Below are 27609 nucleotides of genomic sequence, written 5' to 3' on the forward strand. Positions count from 1 at the left end.
TATCATCTCATAGAAAGGTTAGACCCTTGGATAATTTTGGGAGGAGTACTAGTACAAACATATAAATTGCAAAACCTTCTATTTTATATTTTTAAACCTGTGTTTGTATTTTACATATTTCTAGTTCTAGTTTTCTACTATCCATAAGCGTTATGTATGCCTAGTTTTGAGAGGTATCCTCCCAAGTCAAAACCAGTGTTTTAAAAGGCATTGGAGGTGTACGCTTGAAGGCGCGCCTCTAGATGAGGTGCTCTAAAAACGCCTTGAGGCGTATGCTAGAGGCATTGATACCTTTGAGGCGTATACGCTTGAAGGCGCGCCTCTAGATGAGGTGCTCTAAAAACGCCTTGAGGCGTATGCTAGAGGTGTGCTAGAGGTGTGCTAGAGGTGTACGCTTGAAGGCGCGCCTCTTGTGCTTTTTTCACGAGGAATATGCCTTTTGCGCTTTTTTCATGAGGTGTGCTAGAGGTGTACGACTGTACATCACAGAAAAAAAGAAAAAAGAAAAAAAAAGGAAAGGAAAGGGAAGGGAAAGAAAAAGAAAGAAAAGGAAAGGGAAAAGAAAGGGAAGGGAAAGAAAAAGAAAGAGAAGAAAAAAAAAGAAAAAGAAAGAAAAAGAAAGGAAAGGGAAGGGAAGAAAAGATAAGGGGGAAAGAAAGTGGTTTGCCCCAGACCCCCTCACCTCCTGCCCCTTCGACAAGACCCCCCCTTTTAATTAATGTTATGCATCTTTATCATTTTTAATGTAAAAGATTTTTATTAAAAATAAAAAAAAATGAGATTCCCCCTTCCTTTTCATCCTCCTCCTAACCCCCTCCCCTTCAAGGAGGCTCTTGCATTCTGAACTATGCCTCACACTTCTAGGTAGTGGAACGCCTCGCATCACGCCTTTGCGTTTTAAAACATTAGTTCCAACTACACCAGAGGTAGATTCTTTGTCAAGCAATCAGCTAGCTGATTATCAAACTTCACAAGAGGTAGACCTTTTGCAAAGCTACAGACTTGCCTCTAGATCAAGCAAATGATTATGGGTATTTTGGTTTCAAGGGTAGAGAAGAACAAAGGGGTATTATGGAAATCTCTTAGAAACCATTTTGTGTTTTAGCAGACAATGCCAAACAAGGGGTAATTTAGATTAGCTGAACGCAATGGTTGTTCAATGGGCTGTGGAATCAATGATAATGTTCCATGCCAGTAATAATTCATAGGCCCCACTGTAAAATGGTAGCTACTTGCCTTCCATACAAGGTCTAAAAACAGTGAATTTTGGAGAAGAATGGCCAATGCATGAGGAAAGCTAACATGGGGATTGAGGAAAAATCAAATGAGTCCATAAATAGCGCATATAAAACATTATGCCGGACCAACCTATCAACAATACTAAAGCTCTGACTAAAATTAATACATAACGGTGTGGAATATACAAGCATCGCTCAAAGGAACAAAAATCTTTTCATCACAACCAGAAGTTGCCGTTTGTTTCTGGGCCAGACATGTCCAAGAGATGGTGACTAACTGATTGAATGAGAATGGTCCAGATTGATGAGTAAGCAAGCCATTGCTAGATAGAATTGAAAGAGCTTAGCATCCTCTTCCTTGAGGCCTCCTGCACAACTTCCTGATAAAAATATTCATGATTTGTAATCAGCAAAGATGTCTTGCCCTCATGGACGTTACAACAATCATTATAAAGAAATTGTATCCCCTTCAAGTAAGAAAACTCATATAAAGTTTTCACAGCGTTCTTTCATTCCTCCCCCCTCTTCTACTTACAGCCTCACATAGCCGGCATGGCAATGTGTCGAGGCTTGCTGCACGGGTCTTCCCATAGCTTCCCAATACACCACACCTCCTCCATGCATGGTACTCTGCATAAGCAACCGGGTCATTTGCAAGGGCTTTCACGTAGGAAGCTAGTTTCTCCATGGAGCTAAATTTAGTCCCATCTATTATTGAATGAGGGGGGACAAAGTCCAACACATTTGATGCACCAAAATAGATTGGAACAGCACCTGCATCTAGGGCATAAAATAGTTTCTCGGTCACATAGCTTTCTGTAACAGTGTTCTCAATTGCAAGTACGAACTTGTAGTGTGACATTGCACAGTGAAGATGATCCCACCACTTGGGAGGTGAGTTAGCATTGGCACATTCTGGATAGAAATCAAGCGCCTTATCTAGGCCCCCAACATTGTTCAAGCACTTGCCAAAGGAGTGGTAAGGTAGGAATTTAAGGAGACTCATGGCCAGTTGGTTTCTATGAGAAAGGCACCTTGAGGAAGACCAGTAAACAAGCGTATCCTGAAGACATATAGCGTGATTAAATTACAAATATTTTATCCCTAGTCCTCTAATTAATAAGGATGTAAATGTATTAAGTACTTACATTCCGCTTAGATGAGGATAGGTGATAATTTCGACTGTTATGGAAGAGGGTGCCAGCATAAGTTGATTGGACATCATCTTTAGCATGATAACCAATGAAAATATCCTCCAGGCCTGATCGTCTCCTGCCTGCCTCAAGATCCATGTAAACACGAAGCGGGTCACCTTTGCGCCTCTGGAAAATATATGCACAAATTCCAATGACATGAGCAAGCAAGAAAATTATAGAAATTAGATGTATTATGTTGTTGTCAGGAAGAGATAAGCATATTTAAGTCACCATTATAAGACTACAAAACTCTCCACTTGAGATGACAAAGTACTGAGTTGATGTGAAAAAAGATAATACAAGTACTGGAATAAATGTGAAAGACGACAAGAGCAATGACCACCAAATAACTACATTTAACTGCTCAAGTGTTGTAGGCTATGAGATCAAAGAGAAGAAATAAAAGATAAAAGTAGATCTCAGTTTCATTCCAACATTTTATGTCAATAAACCTTATCTGTGCCACATGGAGGGAGAACTTAGTTGATTTGAACCCTCTCCATGGTCATGAATTCAATCTCCCAGTCCATGTCAGTCCATGTAGGACCATCTGATTTGGGTCTCTTCTCCATGTGAGATAACCTAATTTTGCCATGTCCTACATGCAGCTTTAACGACCAAGACCAATTAAGGAAGTTGCTAGCATTTAACAGTTGTAATATGGAAATTCATACTATCCCCAGATCCCAAGTAATACCAGATGCTATTTTCACCTCCAGACTAGAAACCATCTCATACATATAAGTGACTTTAGGAAACCTAACCATTTTGAAAATCCACATGAGAGAAAAACTAGTACAAACACAGCCACCATACTACAAAAAGGAATATGTGATCCTTCAAAACACTCCAAACATTTGAAAAACATGAAAATATCCCAAACAGATATTGGCTTTCCTAACATCTAGAATATTGGAGCACTCAATAAGGGCTGGGCACTTAATTAATAGGAGAGAAATCTTCATTGGGCACTAAGAACATTATGGAATCACATGAGACCACTAATAGTTGTTTCAGAAATATCAGGTGACTAGAACTATGGAAGCTATTGATGGGAATCAACTTAATGCTTATCAAAAGAGAACCAAAGCTGTTCCTATGCTTATTTGGCATCATAGCGATGATGTGGCACCCATATGGGAGCTGGGTTAGCAGTGAATCAACTTGGGAAGATCCTAGAGTCTTCAATCTACCTTAAGATGCTCTTTGTGTGGTTGAGGTTGCTGTGGACAAGACTTATTTGACTTTCTTAAATTTCTGGACAGTAAGGGTATTTTTGTAATTTTGCATATTCAAGGGTTATGTTTGGGGACAGGTTTTAGTCTAGTAATTTCCCTTTGCTTGGCTTTATATTTTTAATTGTGTGGGGGCAGGTTTAGTCTAATCGACCTTTTTGTAAGTGGCTTGTTGGGCAAGCTAACTTGGGGGAGTAGATTTCTTCCTTTGGAAGCTTCTTTCTTATTAAGCTTGTAAGGCTCATTTGGAGGACAGTTTTTGCTAATGAACAAAGAAAGTTTCTCTACAGAATTTGGTGTGATTGCCTAGGTTTTCATCTTATTCCCATCTCCTCTTCTCTTTCTTTTGTTAGCTCTTTTTTTCTGTGCTACACATCTAGCAAGTTAAATTGCAAGAAGAATAGTGCTGAACCACAAAGATCCTGCATCATCTATCCACTCCAAAATTCTTCATATTTGAACCATAGCAGCCAACCTCCTCAAAATCTCCATAGAACTCTCTCTCTCTCTCTCTCTCTCTCTCTATATATATATATATATATATATATATATATATATATAATATTTGCTTCATGGGAGGGAGCCTGTCCTCCATACCCATAATCCCCCAACCCTGGTGGCATGACTTAGCAATAATTTTAATGATTTTCTTAGAAAAAATACTCAAAAGATGTTCCAACAATCCCCATAATATTTCATATCCACATCAAAATTATTATAAACCACCCTAATTAATATCAAGGCCCGACCTTCTGACATCATCCGACAGCAATGATGATGTTAGCAATCGATTGTATGCATAATGATCAACAAAGTGCCCTAGTCACTCCTTTGTCAATTAGGTTCAAAGAATCAAGTAATTTGGAGCAAGAAAAATAGAGAAGAGAAAAGAGGAGAAAAAAGGTGAAAAGAAGAATTAGAGGCCAAAAAAGCTCATAATTTTTCATGGGAGGGTGGGCCTTGGCACAATGATCTATTGCAACCTGGGTGACCAGGGTTCAAATCTTGGAAACAGCCTCTCTGTGTATCTGCAGGGGTAAGGCTGGCTTACATCTGTTCCTCCCCAGACTGGCAGGAGCCTCTTGTACTGGGCTGCTCTTTTAATTTTTCATGGTTTAAAATGTCGTGTCAATGGAAATATCAGTCATCCAAATATGGAAACATGATGGAAATGTTGTAATGGGAATATTGTAAAAGTTATAGACACGGTGGAAACATGCAAACATATAGAATGCTATTTTATGTAATGATAAAAGAAGCATAGATAGACCCTTTTAAATTATTATTTTGTCCCAAATCATCAAACAAAGCTAAGAAACTCCCTTTTAAATTATTATTTTGTCCCAAATCATCAAACAAAGCTAAGAAACTAAGGTTAATAAGTAAAATAATATGCTACTATGTTGTACTGTAAATATTAAGAGTCAAAAACTACTAGAAAGAGTGAGTTCAAGCAAGTTAAACTCATGGAATGTGCAAATGGATCTAATAGATTGACCGAATTTATACAAAGTGGCAACTTAAAAACTAATTATTTTGAACTTGTACATGTATAACAATGCATATAAATATCAAAATATTAAATTTATCACTCATAAACTCTACATAATTGTATATGATATCTTTGTATGTAGACATAATTATACTAAATATATATAAAATAATAATTTTCACCACACATTTTAATCAAATCGGTTGGGGGTTAAATCTGCATCTGATCCAATTATTAATCGGATGCAACTTTATATTATAATACTATCTCCTGCACACCACATAGCACCAATAGTTTTCATTGGGGAATATATCGATTATGGTAATATTTCTTGTCAATACCCATGGAAATGGAAATATTAAGAAATATATAGACATTTAAACCATGCAGTTATTTTATTAGGTTTTATAATAATGACTAAATTACAAATATGACCCTGACTACAAAATTACTAAATTACCCTCACAATACATAATACACATAACCTAGTACAATATGATCAGACCAAGCACATTAAGGTGAACAGTGTTTTAAAAGCGAGAGGTGCAAGAAAAGTACAAGGGCCTTTTAGTTCCAAAGTGCAAGGCACATGCCTAGACATGCAAAAGACGCATTGAGCTTTTGCATGAAGATCTGAGCAGCGCGAAGCACGTTTGGCAGACACGCATCTTTCCGTGTCTTTCCGCGTGAGATTAAAACGCAAAAGACATGAGAAGCTTCATTTGGAGCTTCCCGAAATCAGCCCAAAATGGGCTTCTTGCGTCTTTTCGGCGTTCCGTCTTTTGGTGACTACATCTTCTGCGCGCCAAACGGAAATAGACCGGAAATCAGTCTTCCTGGCATGTAAACAGCCGAAAGACCGTGCGGAAAGACACACCAAACGGGCCCAAAATAAGGCATTAGGCACCTTAGTGCCACTTCACTATCAGCTTTCACTGCTACACTGAAGTCCTCAGGAATCTTCGTTTTCTCCACTTTAAGCTCTGGCCACTCTGTCAGACTGTCACCACAAACATTGCATCAAATGTGATGATGTTAACTGGATAAGGTGACAAACCAGCCCATCACACTTTAATCCAAATACATTCTATGGACCAAACATAAGCCAAGGATTTATCAATCTCCAGAATAGCCCATGCACATATCTCTAATTCACAAAATAACCTCCTTGCTCCACTAATGTAATGGAAGGCCTTATATGCAGATCCCGATAAAACCTGGGATGTCCTCCACCTTGGATCAGGTTACCAGCTCCTCAGACTAGGGTTATAGATAAAGTAGAGCTCCCTAGAAGCTTCTAACACCCATGTTTAGCATCCTCTTGGCCTCCAAGAGAGATGGGAGGATGAGTAGCCAGAGTTTCTCATCAAACTTCCTGACTCTCACTCCTCACAAGATGTTCATCTAGAGAATACATGAGCTGATCTCTTGTTTGGGAGTATCTTTTTATCATGTATCCTATGTACTATATCATTGTACATTGTTCTATTTGTTATTTTGTTATTTCTTGTAATTTGAGAAGGGCATATTTGTCCTTTCTCATCTTTTGTATCTCATTAGCATATAATACATCTTGCTTGGGTGTGTGAGACATAAGACACACTCTTCAAATCTGTCTTCTTTTCTCTGGTATGAACCCTAGTTATCATGGTATCAGAGAAGGTATCTTACATCAACTTTTGATTCAAGTTCAAAAGATTAACATTGAAGCTTTCTATCCCTGTTATTGAAGAGTAACTTGAGGACTGTTTAAAGGCTGTTCTAATCAGTACGAACTCAGCACTGTTTTTCTAGATTTTGAGTCACCATAGGCTCTTGCACTTACCCATTCACTTGGGTTGAAGTTTGGACTTGTTTTGAAGGGTTTTGATCCCTTTCCTGTCATTGATAGGATTGAAACTTACCTATTCTAGACTGTTACATCTTGCAACTATTATTCTGAAGTTTTTTTCTTTAAGGTTTTGATCCTTCTCTTTTGCCCTGGTCTTTTTATCCCCCATATTATTGGATTGGTAGCTGGACCAGTTGTTTTCAAGGGTTTTGATCCATCTTTCTGTCCTTTTCGAACCTGTACTTTCCATCTTTGTACTGCTACTCAATTCTGTAGTATTTTGGGAGTTGTTTCCTGGTGAAGGCTGATTTATTTGGTGCTGTACCTCTTCATCCGTCTGTTATTTACATCATAAAATCTGAATTTGGTTGGATTTCGGCAAGCTTTCCTTTTATTACTTGCTTTAATACCAGTTTTCTTGCCTCGGAGTGTGTAGTCTTGGTGTTTTCATTGCTGGAATGGCCTCGGACAGAAGAGATATTCTTGTCATAAGATTTAATGGAAGTAATTATTCACTATGGAAGTCCACTTTCACTTTTTATGCTGAAGGGCAGGGTCTTTGGGGTCATATTGATGATTCGTCACCCAAATCCAATGAATTTGATAGCAAGGGGGTTAAACAATGGAAGACTAGTGATGCCAAAATTGTTTCCTGATTCTTGGATCAATTAAGACTGATATTGCTATTCCAATGAGGGTCCTGAAGATAACAAAGGAGATGTTTGAGTACATGGAGAAGGTTTATCGATAATCTAATCTTTCCAGACAGTATGAGATAGAGACCGAAATATTCTCCTATAGCCAAGGGGAGAAGAAAATTCAGGTGTATTATGCAGGTTTTGTGAATTTGTGGACAGAGTGTGAACTGATACATATGGGTGAATCTTTGACAGCATTTGTGTCAAGGCTATGGAAGAACATTTTGACTAAAGAAAGATATGCATTTCTTGATGCACTTGCGACCGGAATATGAGGTGATCAAATAAAATATTTTGAGTAGAGATACTACTCCATGCCTAGATGTGATTTTGGAAGAACTTCTAAGGGGGGAGACAAGACTTGTAACTCAGTCAGCTATTAGCAGGCAGCAAAATTTGGGGAGCAGAACCAGGTTTTCTGGCAAATAGGTCCAAGCCTAAAAAGGATCTATCCAAGGTGCAGTGCTATGAATGTAAGGAGCATGGTCATGTGGTTTCTCATTGTAGAAAGAAAAATTCATTTACCTACTACAAGCAAAAGGGACACATAATAAGTGTACTACACGTCCACCCCTAAGGGAAGTACGTCTGGTTACTCAAAGGGACAACATAAGGCTTTTCAAACTAGTATTGAGAATTCAGTTGGTGGTGGTACAATTTCCTCTTCTGGTATCCTTAATGAGAAGAAGGTATGACAATTAGTTTCTACCGCTATTTATTCTGTGTTTTCAGCCATTGGACTGTTTGGTGAGTCTTCTCTTTATTGTTCTTCACCCAATCATGTTTGGACAATTGATTTTGGTGCCCCTAAGCACATGGCAGAGGCACATTCTGGTTACTATCTTAAACTCCAGTCCCTTAATAAACATATCATTACAGACATGGCAGGGCTGTGGAAGGAGGCACGTATGGAAGGAGATGAAAAGGAGGAAGAAGAAGGTCTACGTGGACCTATGAGATTGTCTAATTCAAATGGGAAGGAATGTTTCACTAAAAAGGGCCAACAAAGTATGGGAAGCCAAAAGGTTTTGGGACAGATAGAAGGTCAAACCCGTAGAAAGCAAGAAAACACTATGACAACTGGCCGATCTTATGCGCAGAAGGTTTCAGAGGAAAAAGACAAAAATTTACCAGTGGTTAAAGGGAGAGGGTTGAACCAGCAACCTCAGACTGAGTCAAAAGGGAGGGCTGCTGGTTTGACTGTTAAACCAGGGGGGCGTGACATTTTAAGAGGTCACGTGGGAGGAAAGCAATTAGGAAGTGGGCCCAGTCGAGTGGATCCCATTCCTGGTGGGCCGGAGAAGGCAGCCCAAGTAAAGTCCTTAAAGTCGGGTGCTGTTGCGAAAAGATTCGAGCCCAAGGCCCAATACAGGAAAGATGGGCCAAGGGACATCTTATGTCATCACGTGATTGGGAGGAGGGATGAGCTGATAGACGAGGTTAAGCGTCTATCTTCTTCTACCTTGAATCCCTCCCTTCGGTCGAATGTCTCAGGCGCAAAATCTCAAGCTTCTCAGTTGCGAGACTCTTTACAGTGGGTCCCTTCCAACTTGGCGAACCGTCTGTCACCTGAGAGGTGCAACCCAAGATGTCTGAAACATAATGACTTGAACAGTACAGAGTTCGAAGATTGGTCGAGTGAACAAATTAGCAGTGACGATTCTGATAGAGATGAAACCGTAAGTCTGGGAAGTCTGACTCCGAAAAGCAACGAGTTACTTGAAATAGAAAGTCTGCATACAGAGCTGTTGTTTTTAGAGGAAGAGTCCGAAGCTGTAGGTTGCGGGAAGGCTAGAATTGGGGAAGAAAATGGCCCTAAAGCTGTGAAAGCTCCTGTCGACTCCGCCGAGGGAGCTGACCCTGAGTCTAATGAATCACAGGATGTTGGTGGAGTGGGACAAGAATCATCCGTGAGGGTGGATGTGGGTAATCCAGTTTCGGAAATACAGAGAAAGGAATTCCAAGTGGGTAGGTTGTCAGGAAGTGATACCATTACTACGTATACTTCACAACATTGTCCAGAAAGGGGAAAAGCCTTAAAACCAACTGCCGCCTGTCAGCAACTTAATCGCAAGAAAAAAAAAACCTTGATTTTGTTGAAAGGTAGACGATAGAGTACTAGCACAAACAAGGTTGGGGCTTCAGATTCTCTCCTTTATGTAGAAATGCCTAAGATCAACTTTATTTACCCTTTCTTTCATGCTTTTTCAATAATATTTACTAACTAAAAATGACAATTATATAAGTTTCCATGTGGCTATAAAAAAGATATATAATCATCATCATTATAGCCTTACCCCAACCATATGGGGTTGGCTACATGAATCCTGTTTCACTGTTCTGTTCTGTTTAATGCTAATATCCATTGTTAAATTATGAGCACTTTAATCATTTCTTACTACTTCAATCCATGTCCTTTTTAGTCTGCCCCTAACCCTTCTAGGCTTCTAGTCCCTTCAACTTGTAACTGATCATTTTTTTTTTTTTTTCTTACGGGTGCCACAGGTGGTCTTCTATGCATGCAACTGAACCATAGTCTACTTTCTCTCATTTCATCACCTATTGGCTCAAGGCAGATTTCTGACTTGCTCCAAGCTATAAGCCTTTCAAAACAATGGTTGTTGTGCTGCATACTTTCTTTAGAGAGTTTTTTGAATGCAAAATAAAAATTATTATTATAAAAAGAAGATTACAAGAAAGGAAGATGACCAGCAGTCACCCAAGAGAAGAAAAGAAACAACCTTCACCCCCTAAAAACCAATCTCCAAACCTCCTCAACTCGAATAATCCAAACCAGATCCCCAAAAAGACAAAAACACCAAGACCAGAATGAAAACAGAACCAACCAACCACAGATTAAACATCCACAATAACAACTTCAAACTAGACTCAAACACCACTCCACCCAAACACATGAATTCATCCTCACTGGACCTTCAAGCTAACAAGCAAAACTCACACTGATGAACACAGGACACCAACTTAGCACCACTCAAAAATTTAACCAATTTATTCATCTTCTTCAGAGGCAAGAACAGAAAACCCCAATGTCTCTTAAAATTCTTTGGTTTCTTCACCTTTTTATTAGGTCCAACCTCAAACAGCCCTCCTTTCAACATTGCAAAAACTGTAGAAAACTGAGTCACTCTATGTTCTTTACGGCTTCTAAATTGTCTTACAGTGTTAGGAAGCTTCTTACAGTCCTTCAGATCATTAAATCTATAATTGATCCTCTCCCAACTCCAATACCACATTCTTCTCAAAAGCCACCTCATCACCCTCTCCATTATCCTCCCCTTTTGATTCGACTGATCTCAGGAAATCATGAGCCTCATTTACTCTCTAACTTAAAATCCTCTGCCTCGTGATTCTTTTTTCTTTTTCCTTAGCCTCATAGTTGTCAAGGTGACGCCTAGGCGGGTGCCTAGGCGACAAGGCGCCCTTGGAGGCTCGCCTCGCCCAGTCGCCAAGCAGTTTTGCATACTGTGTAATAAAATAGACATTAGTAAAGAAAAATATTCATTTTTTTTTTTGTGTTTATAAACTAATTTCTTTTTATTATTTTCTTATTTGTTAGGGTTTAATCAACACAAACATTGCTAACTGCTGTATTGAACCCTCAATGACTTCAAAATCTAAACCAATAAGTAAGGGAAGAACTTAAAATTTTGTCTAATCAACACATTTCTTCTTCTTCTTCTTCCACCTTTTCTTCTTCTAGACTTAAACATGAAGTTTATAATTTTCTTATGAAAATTATTTTTTGAGAAAAGTTAACAATTTTATTGAAGAAAGGAGAGGCACACAAGAGTGTGTACAAATACAAGAGAGGGGTGAGTCCCTTGAGAATTACACAGGAGGGCAGGAATCACAGTACAGAGACTCTAGAATAACTCCTAATTTTGCTACACCATCTGCCATTACATTTAGTTCCCTTGGGATCTAGGTTAGAGAAACATTCAAAGGAGCCAGGAGGTCCCTTGCCTCTGATAGGAAGTGACTAAGTCTCCAAGGTCCAGTTTCCTGTTGCTCCAACCATCTTATAGTATTGGCTGAGTCACCTTCAATTGAGAAGCTTTGGATACCCAGTTTGCTGACTAGGCGAATCCCTGTTAGAGCTGCTAACACTTCTGCTTTGTTGAGTCAGCTATCCCAATCGGACCACTATAAACCCAGCATGTGTGGCCATTCTCATCTCTTAGAATTCCTCCAATGCCGGCAGCTCCGGGGTTACCATAAGCACTTCCATCAAAGTTGAGAGTCCAGATTCCTTCCCTTCTAACTAAAGGAGCTCTGGTAGAGAGTGGGGTAGGAGGGGAAGAAACCAGGAAGTTATATGTGTTTCTGCTGAGATCATTGAGACTAGGCTCCTGTAAACTCCTCTGAACTAGAGGCCCACAAGTTGCAGTAGTGGTTGATGTGGCTGATCAGTTCACCTTTAGATTTGGACCTATTTTCAAACAGCCGGTTGTTTCTTTCCTCCCAAATTCCCCAAAGAACAGCATGCAGTATTATCAACCAATAGGTCTTACCTCTCTTGCTCAGACCTATTCCTTGCCACTGAGAAATCAGATCCTGCAGATGCTTAGGAGCCACCCAACTGAAGCCGACTAACTGGAGAAAGAAGTTCCAGATACTGCTAGCTACCTGGCAGTGTATGAAGAGGTGGTCTGTTGTCTCTCCTTCACATAAGCATAGTGTACAGGCGTGAGGGAAGATATAAAGTCTTCCAAGATTTTTCTTCTGCAGTAACTCACAAGTGTTCACTCGCTGCAGACAAGCCTCCCAAACAAAGAAACTCACTCTTGAGGGTATAACCTTGCACCAGATCTTCTTGTGAGGGAAATCACTGTCTCGAGTATCTGCAACCAGAGCTTCGAAGAAAGACTTGGACGAGAACTCACCTCCAGGGTGGGGTTTCCAGACTCGGGAATCTTGGGAATTTGGGGAGATGTAGGCTTCACTAAGAGAAAGAAGGAGTTCAGTTAGCTCACTGATCTCCGGATCCCTTAAGGGTCTTCTGAAGTTCAGGTTTAGGTTTCTTTCATTGCTGGATATGGGAAGGCACTGGGAGATGGTTGCACCCTTATTTATGGTAAGGTTGTAGAGCCTGGGACACAGATCTGCTAATGTTGAGTTGCTCCACCACAAATCCGTCCAGAATTTTATTCTATTACCATTACCTACCTTGTATCTAATGAAAGAAAAAAAGAGGTTGTGAATAGCAGAAATACCTTTCCAGGGATTAGAGAGAGCTGATCAGTTTGATCGGAGGTTGCAGTCCCAACCATTTGCATTTAACCCATACTTGCTGGTGATGATAGTTGCCCAGAGAGAATTTGGTTCCATGGGGAATCTCCACAGCCATTTTCCAAGAAGGGCATTGTTTTTCTCTTTTAAATGCCCGATTCCTAATCCTCCAGCCTCTTTTGGTTTACAGACCTGATTCCAATTAACTAGATGCCCTTTCTTGACACCTCCACCTTCCCAAAGGAAATCTCTTTGGATTTTCTGGATATGTGATCTGATTCTTGCAGGGATCTGAAAAACTGATAGGCTTATGAAAATTATGGATAGTTATTAAAGAAGGTTATGGAACCTAGGGAACTGGATATGTGATTTTTACTTAAAAAAATCCATCGCCGAGGCGGGCACCTAGGCGACTAGGCGACAAGGCGCCCCCCTGTCGCCTAGCCTCGCCTTGGCGCCTTGAAAATTATGCTTAGCCTTCTCCTCCAACTCTTTAAATACCTTCCTAGCAAATTCTTCACCCCAGGAAAAAAGACCCAATGTTTCGCTTGCCTCCACCTCAGTATTAACAACTTCCTTGATATAAATCAACTTATTAGCTGTGTGTGTTTCATCTAAAATCATCTCATCCAACTGATCATCCCCTTCCTTGGAAATTCAGAATCAACCTCAAGGGATTTTCATACATGTATTATTCTTCTAGCATATTCATTTGTTCAGACATGCATTATCAATAGTAATCTCAGCCAAACATCTAATACTTGTTCAACCTAGTTACCAAGTTATGTTCGTAAGGATGGCAAGGCAATATCTTAAAACAAAAGGCTATTACCAAATTTTCCACTCTTTCTTGGTAATTCAGAATGTTCCCTAGAAACAGGATATGCACGGAAGCTAATGACTGGTTAATGATAGGATGAAATGAGATGGACATGTCAAGTTCAAGGTCCCAGAGAAAGTTGAATTTCCTCCTAGTACCTTGCTGGGGCCTGGGGCAAGTTCATGTCCTTGTGTGACTCAGTCACAAGATGAAACACCTATATGTTCATGTCCCAACCAAAATATGTTCTAAATCATCATGTTCATGTCCCAACTATATGGGGTTGGCCACATGAATCCTGTATCGCCAATCCGTTCTATTTAATCAATAAAGATGATGTGCCATGCTCTTTTAGTCTGTTTCTAGAAAGCTCTTGTATATCCTTCCAAGCACTCAATCATTGCAACATGCTGTGCCCCATCATTCCAACATATTACTCAAATCCTTCTATTAAATCCTGTTTTCAGTGTCAAATCCTTTCTCAAAAACCCAATCACATTGTACCAGACAATTGCTCTTTTTCACTACTGCATCATTGCTCTTCATTTAACATATCCAAATAAAACAAACCATTATTTCTAATTTCCTTGGGGCTACTGTGCCAAGTTAGCCTTGTCAAACTTTTTTTTCCGCATCCACAGATTTTCACTCCATCTTTTTTTTCCCTTTCTATTAGCTCCCATCGTTTTATGATCATGTTGTTTCTCAATAATTCAGCATTTATAACGTTGAACACATCTGGTCTTACTTTCATTTTATAATTTTCTTTTTTTTCTTTTGGTTTGATTATTACATCAATTACACAGCATCAGAGAGGAAAATCTCCAATTTATCATTCAATTCTAGTGATATGGTCAACACAACTCCTTTCTTATGGTTAAGCCTATATGATGAAAATGGTAATTTGGGTATCTCCTAGTCGTCAAGTTTTACAAACCATAGCAGATTCTACCAATATAAAAAAAGAATTTGAAAATAATAAAAAGAAATTAAAAGCTCATAGAATAAATAGTGAGAAGATTATCACTACCTAATTTCCATGTATAAAATAGTAGATTTGTGCTCATTAAGCCAATAATTCACCTCCATCAATGGATTCGTCCTTACTATTAATGCTTAGAAATTCATTTAAACTATATAAGTAGAAATACCAGCAAAAGTACACATATTTCTTTCCTTTGACGAATAAACAGATAACTAACTGTGCACAAATAAGGGAAGAAATTACCAGAGATGGAGGTGTAGTGGTCTCAAACAACAACGCATCGGGCTTATCGGCCAGCACAGGGGACTTGGTCCAGAGGCAGCTCAACCCACATCGGCATGGATAAAGATTATCCAAATTATCTGGAATCCAGGTCCACCCTTTAACCAGAACAATAACATGATTCATCTTCAACTCTCCACAATCGATAGCACCATCAACATCCTGCAAAGAAGAGCCATTTGTGGACGACCCTTTGTACTTTTCCTTAAATCGAGCACAGCCCACCTCATAATCCCACTTTCTAAATGCGCCCACCAAGCTTGTGAACGGATCTGGAACCCCTTTATCCGAAATTTTGGATTCAGAAAAGGATGAAATGGGAGAGGAGACAGATGGAAATTCGAGGAACCCAGATCCGAAGAGGATCAAAATAGCAAAACCCAACATAATTGCCACGACGACACAGTTGATGGATTTAACTAGCATGATGGGAAGGAAAAACCCACTGCTAAATTGGGTCTCTCTTCCTCCACTCAGAGAGAGAGAGAGACAGAGAGAGAGAGAGAGAGATCAGTAGATCTCCATGAGAAGCGTTAACTTAACATTACCGAGATTTAATTTGTCTTTGGTTTTGTCTGGGTAGTCAACAAATTAGACTTAAGCGAATGTGTTTACGGTTTGATCAGGTCAAATGGAAGACTAATTTGTGGAGCGTGCCGTTGTCTTCGTCGGAGACTTTGTTCCCCAATCGGACGAGTTAACTCGGTTATGTGGGCGAGTCATGAAATGACCGGGTAAACTTTCCGACACTCTGGTAGTCTGGTTTGTCTTTGAAGCTTGAATTGAATCGTTGGTTCTAACTATGATGGGAAGTGGAATTAGAATAGGATTCCGCTGAATCAAATCCCGCAACCGAAAAAGAAAAGGGGTAAAGGGGAAAAGGGGAAAAAGTATTGCTGATTAACCAAAAAAAAAAAAAAAAAATCAAACACGAATTAAGGCGGTGTTTGGTTTGAAAGGAAAGGTAAGGGATGATCAATGTTTTAAAAATCGACCACAATGCCAATTTCAGATAATATTAATAATTTTAATATACTTATTAGAATTATTCAAAAATGATAAATAATTAAAGCATAGTGTGTTAGTGGGTTTAAATTTTATATTTCATTTTTATTGTTAATAAAAATACTTCTAATTTTATTTGTTATATTTATTTTTTTATTATGATAAATATATAATATTAGAGATGTGCATAAATTTTATAGACAAATATTTGTGTTTTCTATATTTTTTTTTATTTATATCTATTTTCTGAGTTTTTATTATATAATTATGACATTATGACATTGTGCTGGCCTATTCAACTTGAAAGAAAGCAATTTCACTTTTGGGTAATTTTAAGATTCTATTTACATAATTAATTTTAAAAATAATTTTTGTTTGATATATAAGTTTATAATATCTAAGATATGACAAAGTTTTCTTTAACTTTTATCTATTTTTTTAATTTTTTGTGTTTCAATCAATTTTTTTATATTTTTTATTATTTAATTATGACATTATTGGTTAACCCATTTACCCAAACGATTGGACTTTTATGGTACAAATCATGTAAGTTGGACTGAATTTAAGCTTAACCTTGTTCAACTCTATGCATCGGACCTAAGGCTTGAAACCAAAGTCAAGCTTAGTCTATCCAACTTGGGCCCAACCTACATTGAAATTTCATGCACTTGGGTTAGCCTTCGACTTGGTTCTACAAATTAGCTCCATGACAAAATTTGACATAAAATACATGTATATAATTGCAAATACATGCATGCATGCAAATATATGGTATATATGTATTTATAATTGTATGTATATAATCGAGCCTGACTTTAGCTACCTAAGGGCTAAGCTTAGGCCCAACCTGAAAAAATAAAAAATCCCAAATTTTTGAACCTAGTCATAGGCCCAAGTCAAGGACTGAAAATCGAAACTAACATGTCTAAAATTAGGGTCAATTTGAGCTCGAGTTAAGCCCACTTAATTTGCCTCTCTATGGGCCTTTGATCATTAATTAGATGCAAAAACAAATTTCTTTTTATGTTAATTTACTTTTTAATTTTATTTCTATCATTACTAAAAATAACTCTTATCTACCACACTTATTTTTTGTTTAATATGATGAATACATAATATAAGAGATGCACCCAAATGTTTTTTTTTTTTTTTACATAATTTTTTTTTTATGATATCATGGGTTGATCCATTTGGCCTAAAAAGCTGAACCATTGACCCACTGATTGAATAGGAAAATGGTTTCGCTTTTGGGTCTATTTTAAATCTTGTATTTCATTTCCATTGAATAAAATACTTTTATTTAACATGTTTATTATTGTTTGATATAATAAATAGATCATATTAGAGATGTGCCTAATTCTTTGATGACCCATTTATGAAAATTAAATGGATTGAGTTCAACCCAAACCCACCATAACCCAACCCATTAATTATAAAAACAAAGAATCACAAAAAATTATAAATATAAAAATATAGAAGATAAAGAAATATAACCTAAGTTATACAAAATATAAGAAACCTTAGAAAATCTATATCTATACTAATAAAAGTGTGAATGAGGAGATATTGGCTTTTGGAATTTTTCTTTACTTAAATACCCCTCCTCTTGAATTTAGTTTATCTCCATTTAAAGGGCAGGAAATGTAATTAAAAAAATACCATTAAGTACATTCAATTACCTCTCATTAAGTCTCACATTTAAGTCACTAAATAAATCTCATTCTCTCTCATTGAATCCAACATGTATACTTTTGTTTATCATCATTAAATTCCACTAATAAATCCATACACAATAATTATTAATAAAATGCAATTTTATATTTTTAAAATAAACATAGAAATTAAATCATATTTTTCATCTAGGGGGTGGGTAAGTATTTCAATCATTTGGGTCAAATGGATAGTTTCATGATGTCATAAATAAATAATACAAATGTAGAAATATAAATAATACTTTTGTTTATCATCATTAAATTACTAATAAATCCATACACAATAATTATTAATAAAATGAAAGAAATTTTATATTTTTAAAATAAACATAGAAATGAAATCATATTTTTCATCTAGGTGGTGGGTAAGTATTTCAACCATTTGGGTAAAATGGATAATTTCATGATGTCATAAATAATACTATTCGGGTCATGGTTGAGCTGGCCTTAGATGACATGTGGCCGCCCAGTCATCGCCCGGCCCAGCCACGTAAACAGGGCCAGGCCAACTCCGCGACACACACTGACTCCGCGGCTGGGACTGTAAGCTATTACTGTAGCCCTCCATCTTACCCACTCAACTATGTCAGCTACATGTCACGTGGATAAGCACGACCAAGGATAGGAGGGATGAGGACAATTCCGCTGGGGAATATGATTCTATCCCAAAGACCTCTGATGAAGGGTGATTTGGCCCAACCTAGTGATAGGGGGACACGTGGACACGACATGACTAATAGATGACAGCTTAGCCCGATATACCAAGTCCACAACAAATTGAGCTCGGATAATCAAACCACCTCGGTACAAGGTCGCATTAGGACCACCTCGGTCCCAAGGCACTTCGGTGTTCACTCCAGTTCAGAACTAAAGAGCATTAGTTCGGGGATATTGACTCAGTCTCCTACGTGACGACCCCGGGGATCTCTCCATCAAATTTCGGGCTCACGGGATCATGCCTCGTAACTGTAAGCCTCATCTTCCCCATGCCCGGTTTGGGTGGAATTGATAAGCCTTATCAGTTAGCAACGTTATCCCTCAATTAACGCGGAAACGGATCTCATCGTGACGAGGATCCCAGAACCGCTCCGCGAAACCCACAAGGACTCAACTATATAAAGGCTCCAACCTCGAGGGCACAAGGTACGCGTGATTTCTCTGCTCTCTAGCTCTCAATATTCTCAGCATTTTTCAGCTCGCAACAAGTTTGCTAACTTAAGCATCGGAGCAACCTCGCCGGGTTAGCCACCTCGGGTTCTCTGATTCACTATCTTGCAGATCAACCTAGTCTGCCATCCGAATGGAAGCCAGATCACCTCTAGCAGGGAGCAGCTAGATCACGCTACATCATTTGGCACCGTCTATTGGAATCGCTACAAAAAGCCTTTTCCACTATCAACAACAACTCAAAAATCCATGACATCTTCTAGTAACGTCGGACAAAACACTGAAATGAACGTCTCCGGGGGGCAGCCTCAGTTCCCATCTATCTGCATCGGTCAGTTCACCATACTGCTTACTGCAACTGGGGTCCCTGACCATGCCCCAAGCGACTACACAGGTAAACGCGCCACTCCCTCCTATAGTTGGCGCGACCTTCACTGAACCGTCTGTGGTTCCCTTGGAGTCAGGCAATCCCAGTTCGATGACCTGATACATTGCGTGCGGGCCATTCAGGTCCAAATGCAACAGGTCCAACAGTTCCAACACTATCAATAGCAAGTCCTCCACCAGTTCTACCAACAACAGTATCAACAACAATTCCCTCCACTGCAGCAAAATCAGCAGTCGGTTCCACCCCGGCACCCAACAGTATAGTAGAATCAACCTCGTCTATAGAACACTCGCTCTCCCCACCGAGGCAAGACTTCCCAGGTTCCACTTCCTCTTGGGAGCCAGATCTCACCTCGCGGTAGGAGGGATGGACATGTCACTCTGCCCGCTTCACTGGGCAACGTTGGAAGCAGATCAGGAGATACTCAGCCCGCTAGAGCTATTTTACCTTGGCCTTCGCATCAAGAAGGTTCGCTTGCAGGTACCCGGTTTGGGGTTCTGGCCGTGAACTCAAGGTGAGGCCCTTCCATCCATGGCAGTCAGCCTCAGCATCCAGAGCCACCCCACGCTAGAACAGTACCCGACCACACAGAGGTCAACAACACTAATGCGGAGCCGACGAAGAAGCAGCAACGAAGGTGTCGCAAGGCACGCCGAACTACAACTCAGAATAGCCAGCTCGCCAGAGCAAGTAAAGGGTAAAGAGGAGGCGAGCTCAGTAGCTACAAAGACCGTTCGTCTCCTCTCCGAGTCATCCCCTCTGTCCTCTGAGCTCCTGCGATGCCGAAGGACTTCAAAATGCCTCCTCTCAATAAGTATGATAGATCCTTTGATCCGAATGACCATGTAGACTCCTTTCAGTTCCAGATGCACCTAGCTGGGGCTGACAAGTCCTGCATGTGCGTGGCTTTCTCCACCACATTCAAAGGAGTAGCTCGCACATGGTATCAGAACCTCGCGCTAGGAACAATCAAAAATTGGGCGCAGTTCATAGAGTTGTTCACCTCGCACTTCATCACCAGCAAGAAGTGCCCGAGGTCCCAAGAAAGCCTCCTCAACGTAGTTCAAAGAGAAGGGTAGTCTATCAGAAGCTATATCAAATGCTTCAATGACACCTGCCTACAGGTCCCCGACCTAGATCCAACAGTGAGGCTCACGACAGCGAAGAAAGGTATAACCCACAGGGAGTTCAAGTGGCATGTAGTGGCTAACAAGCCTAAAGACATCACCGAATTCCTCAAGCTCGCCGATCAGTTCATCGGGACCAAGGAGGAGATGAATCAAAAGACTGAAAATCCGGAAGAAAAGAGAAAAAGAGAAGGTGACAACACAAGTAACGGTGGCAATAAACGAAGAAAAAGCAAGTCCCCGACTAGAGGAGGAAACAAGTCCGGGAGCCGATCTCCTTCGCGATCTCATAAGTCAGGTCAGCGTTCCAGAACTCCGCCGGTTGAAAGGGCGAGCTACACACCCCTCAACGCGAAGTGAGGAGAAATCCTTATGGCGATCAAGGACTCCTCTTATGCAAAGTGGCCACCTCGGTTGATGGGGGACCCCGCCACCAGAAACCGGAATGTGTATTGTCATTTTCACAAAGACCACGGTTTTAGTACCGAAAAGTTGTAGAAATCTCCGCGATGAGATCGAAGAGCTTACCGTCGTGGCTATCTAAAAAACTTTATACAAAAAGAAGACATGAACCAAGCAGATCGCCAAACAGACTAGCAGGGGGAGCAAAGAAGAAATGCTCCCGAGTCCAGCAGCAGACACAGTGAGCAGCCATCAAGGCAGTTGCCAGAAGAAAGGCTGGTTCGCAGAGTAATCAACATGATTACTGGCGGGTCCATCATCGCGGGCTGCACCTCGGTAGCAGGTCGAGCTTCAGTTCGCGAACTAGAGAACGAGGAGCAGAACCCGTTGAAGCGATCCAGACTCGAAGATCCCATCTACTTCATGGAAGATGATGCGTACGGGATCCAATATCTTCACGATGACGTTTTGGTGATAAAGGTGAGGATAAATGATTTCGAAGTTAAGCACGTCTTGGTGGATTCGAGTAGCTCGACCAACATTCTGTTCAAGGACGTCTTCGACAAGCTCCAACTCCAAGAAAGCGATCATAAGCTGACAGATACCCCCTTGGTAGGCTTCAACAACGAAGAGGTCAGACCCTTAGGGTGAGTCTCAGTACCTGTAGAGGTCGGAATGTGGCCCAATATTGTAAGGTTCGAGCACACTTTCTTAGTGGTCGCGACTCCATCCCCGTACAACGCCATAGTAGGTCTGCCCATTACGCACGCCCTACGTGCGGTAGTATCCACCTATTACTTGGCAATGAAGTTCCCTATGGACTATGGAGTAGGGGTTGTGCGAGGCGACCAGCTTGAGTCTCGCAAATGCTACGTTGCCGCCCTCAAGCGGAAAGGCAAGCTAGCGGCTGACACCGAGCTCGAGCTACACCAACAGAAGAGACGGTTCACATCTTGGTCTCAATAAAAGATCCAGTTAAGACTCTCTAGATCGGCGCTTCGATCGAGGAATCGCTCCGCTCTCAGTTGGTAAGTATTTTACTTAAAAATTTAGATGTATTTGCATGATCCACAGTAAAAATGCCCGGCATAGATTCTAAAGTCCTAACTCACAAGCTAAATACTGATCCCTTAGTCAGGCCCGTTAGACAGAAAAAACGCAACCTCGCCCCGGGGCGCTGGAGGATAGTCGATGAGGAGGTCGAGAAACTCTTAGCGGCCGATTTCATCAGGGAGGTCCATTACCCGAGCTGGGTAGCTAACCCAGTTCTGGTAAAAAAGGCCAACGGTAAATGCCGCATGCGCGTCGACTATACCGACTTGAATTGAGCCTACCCAAAGGATTGTTTCCCGCTGCCCAAGATCGACCGCCTAGTTGATGCGACCTCAGGGCATGAGTTGCTGAGCTTTCTGGATGCGTACTCGGGATACAATCAAATTAGGATGGACCCTGCCAATGAAGAAAAAACAACCTTCATAATCGAGCTCAGACTGTATTGTTATAAGGTTATGCCCTTCAGACTAAAAAATGCCGGGGCGACCTTTCAAAGACTTGTAAATAGGATTTTTAAGCTGTTAATCGGTAACAAAGTTGAATGCTATGTAGATGATATGATCGTTAAGACCCAATTTTCAAAATTTTTATTGAATGATTTGCAAAATGTCTTTGAAATTTTGCGTAAATATAACATGAAATTAAATCCCAACAAGTGCGTCTTCGGTGTCACCTCGGGTAAATTCCTGGGCTACATAGTCAACCGACGTGGCATCGAAGCCAACCCCGAGAAAATAAAGGCCATCTTAGATATGAGACCACCTCGCAAACTAAAGGAGGTTTAGAGACTGAACGACATGATAGCCGCTCTGAGTCGCTTCTTGTCTAAGTCGGTAGATTGTTGCCTGCCTTAGCCCACACCATCATCGTCCTCACCTATAAGCCTCTGAGGCAGATCCTACTCAAGCCCGAGGTGTCTGGAAGACTGACGAAATGGGCTATCGAACTCAGTGAGTACGACATCCGGTACGAACCTCGGACAGAAATTAAGGCCCAAGTCTTAGCCGACTGTGTGGCAAAATGTACGTTCAGCACCGCGACCCCTGAGTTGGCTGAGCTCGAGCACACGGGGGAAGCATCAACCAACGGGCACCAATCCCGGTTAGAACAGGTCCGACTTGGGACGAGGAGCCCGGGATCCTCCACGTCGACGGCTCCTCCAATCAGCAAAGAAGTAGAGAGGGCATAATTCTGTACAGTCCAAGCGGGGTGAAACTGGAACGTAAAGGCTAAACACCTTAGCAAGTACGAGGAATTAGTAGCCGGGCTCACCTTAGCGAAGGAAGTAAATGCTAAACACCTCATCATCTGTAGCGACTCCTAGCTTGTGGTCAACCAGGTCAGCGACGAGTATGAAGCCCGCGACCCCACCACGACTGCTTATTTGGCCAAGGTCAGAGAGGTTCTATGCAGCTTCCAATCTTATTTCATCAAGAAGATCCGGAGGCCCGAGAATGCTGAGGCTGATGCCTTGTCCCGGTTTGCTAGCACAAGTAGTAACGCCATGCGGACCGTGTACATAGAGGACCTACCTCAGCCTAACATTCTCAGGGGGGGCAGGAGAGGTCGCTCCTGTAGTACAAGAAGAGTCGAGCTGGATTGACCCACTCACGAGCTATCTGCTTCACGGGACCCTCCCTCCAGATCGCAATGCGGCTCGAAGGGTAGAGTGCTAATCGGCTAAGTACGTCATTATAGAGGGACAGTTGTACCGGAGATCTTTCACGCTTCCTTACTTGCGCTGCTTGTGACCTCAGAGGCCGAGCTCGTTCTCCGCGATACCCATGAGGGCTTGTGTGGCGGACACTTGGGGGGGCAGGGCTCTCACCCAGAAGGCGCTACGACAAGGGTACTGCTGGCCCACAATGAAGGCAGACACACTTGAGCTCGTCAAGAAGTGCGACAAGTGTCAGAGGCACGTCAACATCCACCACCGACCTGCCGCTGACCTCAAATACCTAACCATCCTGTGGCTCTTCACATAGTGGGGAATCGACATTCTTGGCCCATTCCCGCCAGCGACAGGACATAGGAGATTCTTGGTGGTGGCAGTGGATTATTTCACGAAGTGGGTGGAAGCGAAACCCCTAACGATGATCACAGCCCGCAACATACAAAATTTCTTCTGGAGGAATATAGTATGTCACTTCGGGCTACCTCGGGTACTCATCTCCGACAACGGAAAGCAGTTCAAGAACATGAAGTTCCAAAATTGGTGTTCTGAGATGGAAATACAACAAAACTTCACCTCGGTGGCACACCCCCAGGCAAACGGGCAAACATAAGTCACCAACAGAGCCATACTCCATGGACTGAAGGCTCGCTTAGCCTAAGCCAAACGACTGTGGGTAGATGAGCTGCCCACTTACGGTATGGAATCGATGATCCCAGCAGAGATCGCGGTGCCAACACTGCGCTTGGAGGCCTACAATGAGGAGACAAACGATGACGAGCTCCGTACCAACCTCGACTTGGTGGAAGAAGTATGGGACCTAGCATACATTCGGACTGTAGCCTACTAGCAGAGAGTGGCTCGGTACTATAACGCCCGGGTTAAGAAACGACACTTCCGTGTCGGCGACCTGGTTCTTCGGAAGGTTATGGTACCTGAGCCTGGTGTCAGTAAGCTCGGACTGAACTAGGAAGGTCCGTACCGAGTAAGATGGGTACTCGGGGAAGGTACGTATGAGCTCGAGACCTTGGAAGGGAAACAAGTACCTCGAGCATGGAACATCGGCTACCTGAGACGATACTACTTGTGACCGCCAAACTGGAGAGAGGACTGCGAGTCACTCCCAAAAGCCTAAGGGCCATGATGCCGAGTTGACACAAGACCTCGACACTACGATAAGTCCCAGTCGCCTCTTCGGCTTGGGTAGGCAAGGCCCAGTCGCTTCTTTGGCTTGGGTAGGCAAATCCCAGTCGCCTCTTCGGCATGGGCAGACAAGCCCCAATTGCCTCCTCAACATGGGCAGACAGATCGGGTATATACCCTACAATGTCCGCTCACCTCGGCGCACATTATGCAAAGTTACCCCTACTAGTAGTCCAGCTTGGTAGCTCGACAGTTTGGGGTAACCAACACTTAGAAAAATTTTCTTAGATATTCCTACTTCTGTCTGGTTTAGTTCGCCAGTTTAGAAATTGCTCACACTTAGAAAATTTTGCACAAAGAAGTCAAAATGTTCTCATATCATTAATGTAAAATTGTTGAGTACAAAAGGGAGAAAAAGCAAGAAACTTTCCTTATAACCCGAGCTCAGAGGCCCGGGGTGTACATCAAAGCGGTCTAAAGAGAAAAAAGCAAGGATCATGCACTCGGACTGCCAGGCAGGTTGGTCTCCATATGCTCCTCCTCCGCATACTCCCAACCTGATGGGCCCACTTCTTGGACTTCGTCGTCGCTTTCCTCTTCAGACGAGCTAGGCTCTTCGTTCTCTGCCTTCGCCACCTCTGGAGTAAGGTCAGACGTAGAAAATACCCCGAGGTCTAGCTCGGGAAACTTCTGTTGCATCAGGTATTTGCACAACTTGAAGCCGGAACGATAAGAGCTCGATCCATACTCGACCTGGAGATTATGGAAGTCCAGAGATTCCTTGAAGCGGTCGATGGCGTGTTTTTTTTCTTAAGCTCACGTCTCTTGAATGGCGGTCTCGAAGATTTCAATACGCTTTCGGATCATTGCTTCAAGATTCTCGTTCTCACATTGAAGCTTCCCCTTCTCCTCGGTCAGCACCGAGATCAGCTCCTGTTGGCTCCGAACTCCCTTCTTAGCCCGAAGAACCTTGCCCCGAGCTATGTCCAACTCACGGTAAAGTTTCCACGCCTTCTCCTCGGCATCCCGAGCTTGCTTTAGGCGGACCTCAAACTAATAGACCAGGGAATGAATGGCAGAGTTCACCTAGTAAAGGAAACAAAGGTAAGTACATTTAAAAGGCTAACAAGGAAATGAAATGTAAATTAAGGTACTTTCCACCATGCAGTAGTTGGCAGCCTAGCCTCCGAGCTGTCTCGTAGGCCTGTCAGCCCACTCCGCGACCTTGACAGGAAAAAAGACATCCTTGCTCTTGAGCAGCCCGAGCTGAGGGGTCATTATACTTTCCTTTGGGAGCTGGGGCTCGGGCACGGAAGTGCTCTCTGGTTTGTGAGGCAGAATGCCTTCCTCCTGGTCTTCGTCCAGGTCCACAACCGGAGGCTGAGGGCGGACCTCTTCCTCCGGGAGCTTGGCAGAGATCGACTCCGATGCAATGACCTCAGATGGAACGGGGGCAGAAGGACCGACCTCCCGACAAGACTTCTTTGAAGCCTTCCTCTTCTTCCCTCTCTAGAAGCTCTTGAGAAGGTTCTCAGCATCGACCTCCGGCATGGCTATTGCAAGAGGAAAAGAAAAGGTTAGTCATGAACTAAGGAAAACTTAAAGTAAGTAAGTACCGAGGTGAAGACCTACCAGGAGGGCTCAGTCCAGCTCGCACAAGCTTCTCCTCAGCCAAGAAATCTTTCATCTCCAGGCCGAGGTCCCTCCAAGAGTTAACAACTGCCGTAGTCTCCGCATCTAAGTTCACCCCGGGGTCTTTGATAGCCACCCTCCAGTGAGTCAGGAAAGGCCACCCCTTAGGATTCCGAACAAAAAAGTATCTTCTCTTCCAGGCCGGTACTTTGTTCGGGTTACCGAACAAGATTTTAAACCCGGGCTGAGGAGAGATGTAGTAACTTTGTCGGATGTCCCCGCGCAGACAAGTGGAATTCTTTTTGATTGAGCAGATCGAACTAAAGATGTCTAAGGAAAGAGGTCGGTTGTATTTGTGGAATAGGGAGATAGTACCTACTATGTTCCGGATAGAGTTTGGGTGTAGTTGGTCGATGGTGATGTTAAAAAACTTGACTATTTCTATAATAAATGGATGGAGCGGGAAGCGTAGCCCGACGATGAGTTGCTCTTCGAAAACTGTGAGCTCATGGTGATCGTGAGCCTAAGGATACTGACCTAAAGTAACGCTAAAAACTAAGCTATTAGGGAGATGGTAGCGAGCTACCAAAGACAATAACCTATCCGAGGTCAGGGTAGAAGGACCGAAGTCATCCGGATCCCGACCCTGAGAAGAAAATGGGACCTCCCCTCTGGAGGCCAGCCCCTCCTCCCGAGCTTCGGGCTACCCAAGCCGAGATGGCCCAACTTCAGGTAAGGAAGTCTCCTCTAAAGGGCGAAGAGGGGAGTTACCCAGCGAGGAGCTGACCTCGCCAGCGGGAGCCGAGGACTGCACCTTGGCACCCTCAAGCTCACTAGAATCACCTAAGAGCCTATCTATGCTAGCACTAGACATGATTAAAACAAGAACAACAAAGGAGAACAAACTAAGAAAAGACGAACTCACCAAAAGAAGAACGATCTCGGAATACAAAGAAGGAAGTAGCGAGCAGAAAGACTCCGACGCGACCTCGGGAGAGCTCAGTCACAGAATTTTTGGCAAAGAAGAGGGGTCCCTCGGCCCCCTATTTATAGTTCAACCACGAGGCGATCAACGTTTGAGATCTGCTTGATCCAATGTCTCTCATGAAAACTGATTGCATGACGCCCAAGGACGAAATCAGTTGAGCGCGTTTTTGACGTCCGCGGAGTCCATAAACAGCGTGACGTCCGCGCGTACACCTGACGCGACCTGAGCTATTGTTGGTTAAACTGGAAGTTCGAACAAGTCCAACCAACTGATCCGCTCGGCAGACCGCCTAG

The 27609-nt window shown here is 42.1% G+C and overlaps 1 protein-coding gene across 1 annotated transcript; it reads right to left on the bottom strand.

Annotated features, from left to right (window-relative positions):
* Positions 1 to 1288: 1288 nt before the first annotated feature.
* On the bottom strand, positions 1289 to 15487 carry FUT13 (fucosyltransferase 13). Its single transcript, XM_010258132.3, has 3 exons — positions 14989 to 15487; positions 2387 to 2560; positions 1289 to 2301 (listed from the first exon to the last, which is right to left on the bottom strand). The coding sequence occupies exons 1-3, from the start codon at positions 15451 to 15453 to the stop codon at positions 1735 to 1737; spliced, it is 1206 nt and encodes a 401-aa protein (XP_010256434.1). The 5' UTR covers positions 15454 to 15487; the 3' UTR covers positions 1289 to 1734.
* Positions 15488 to 27609: the final 12122 nt, after the last annotated feature.

This window comes from Nelumbo nucifera, chromosome 5 (assembly GCF_055504915.1).
Source record: "Nelumbo nucifera cultivar China Antique chromosome 5, China Antique-T2T, whole genome shotgun sequence".
In the NCBI taxonomy this organism is placed as follows: domain Eukaryota; kingdom Viridiplantae; phylum Streptophyta; class Magnoliopsida; order Proteales; family Nelumbonaceae; genus Nelumbo; species Nelumbo nucifera.

Coding starts and splice junctions, on each gene's coding strand:
- FUT13 (XM_010258132.3), bottom strand. CDS start 15,453: ATGCTAGTTAAATCCATCAACTGTGTCGTCGTGGCAATTATGTTGGGT. Junction 2,561..14,988: donor CCACTACACCTCCATCTCTG/GTAATTTCTTCC, acceptor TATATTTTCCAG/AGGCGCAAAGGTGACCCGCT. Junction 2,302..2,386: donor TATCCTCATCTAAGCGGAAT/GTAAGTACTTAA, acceptor ATATGTCTTCAG/GATACGCTTGTTTACTGGTC.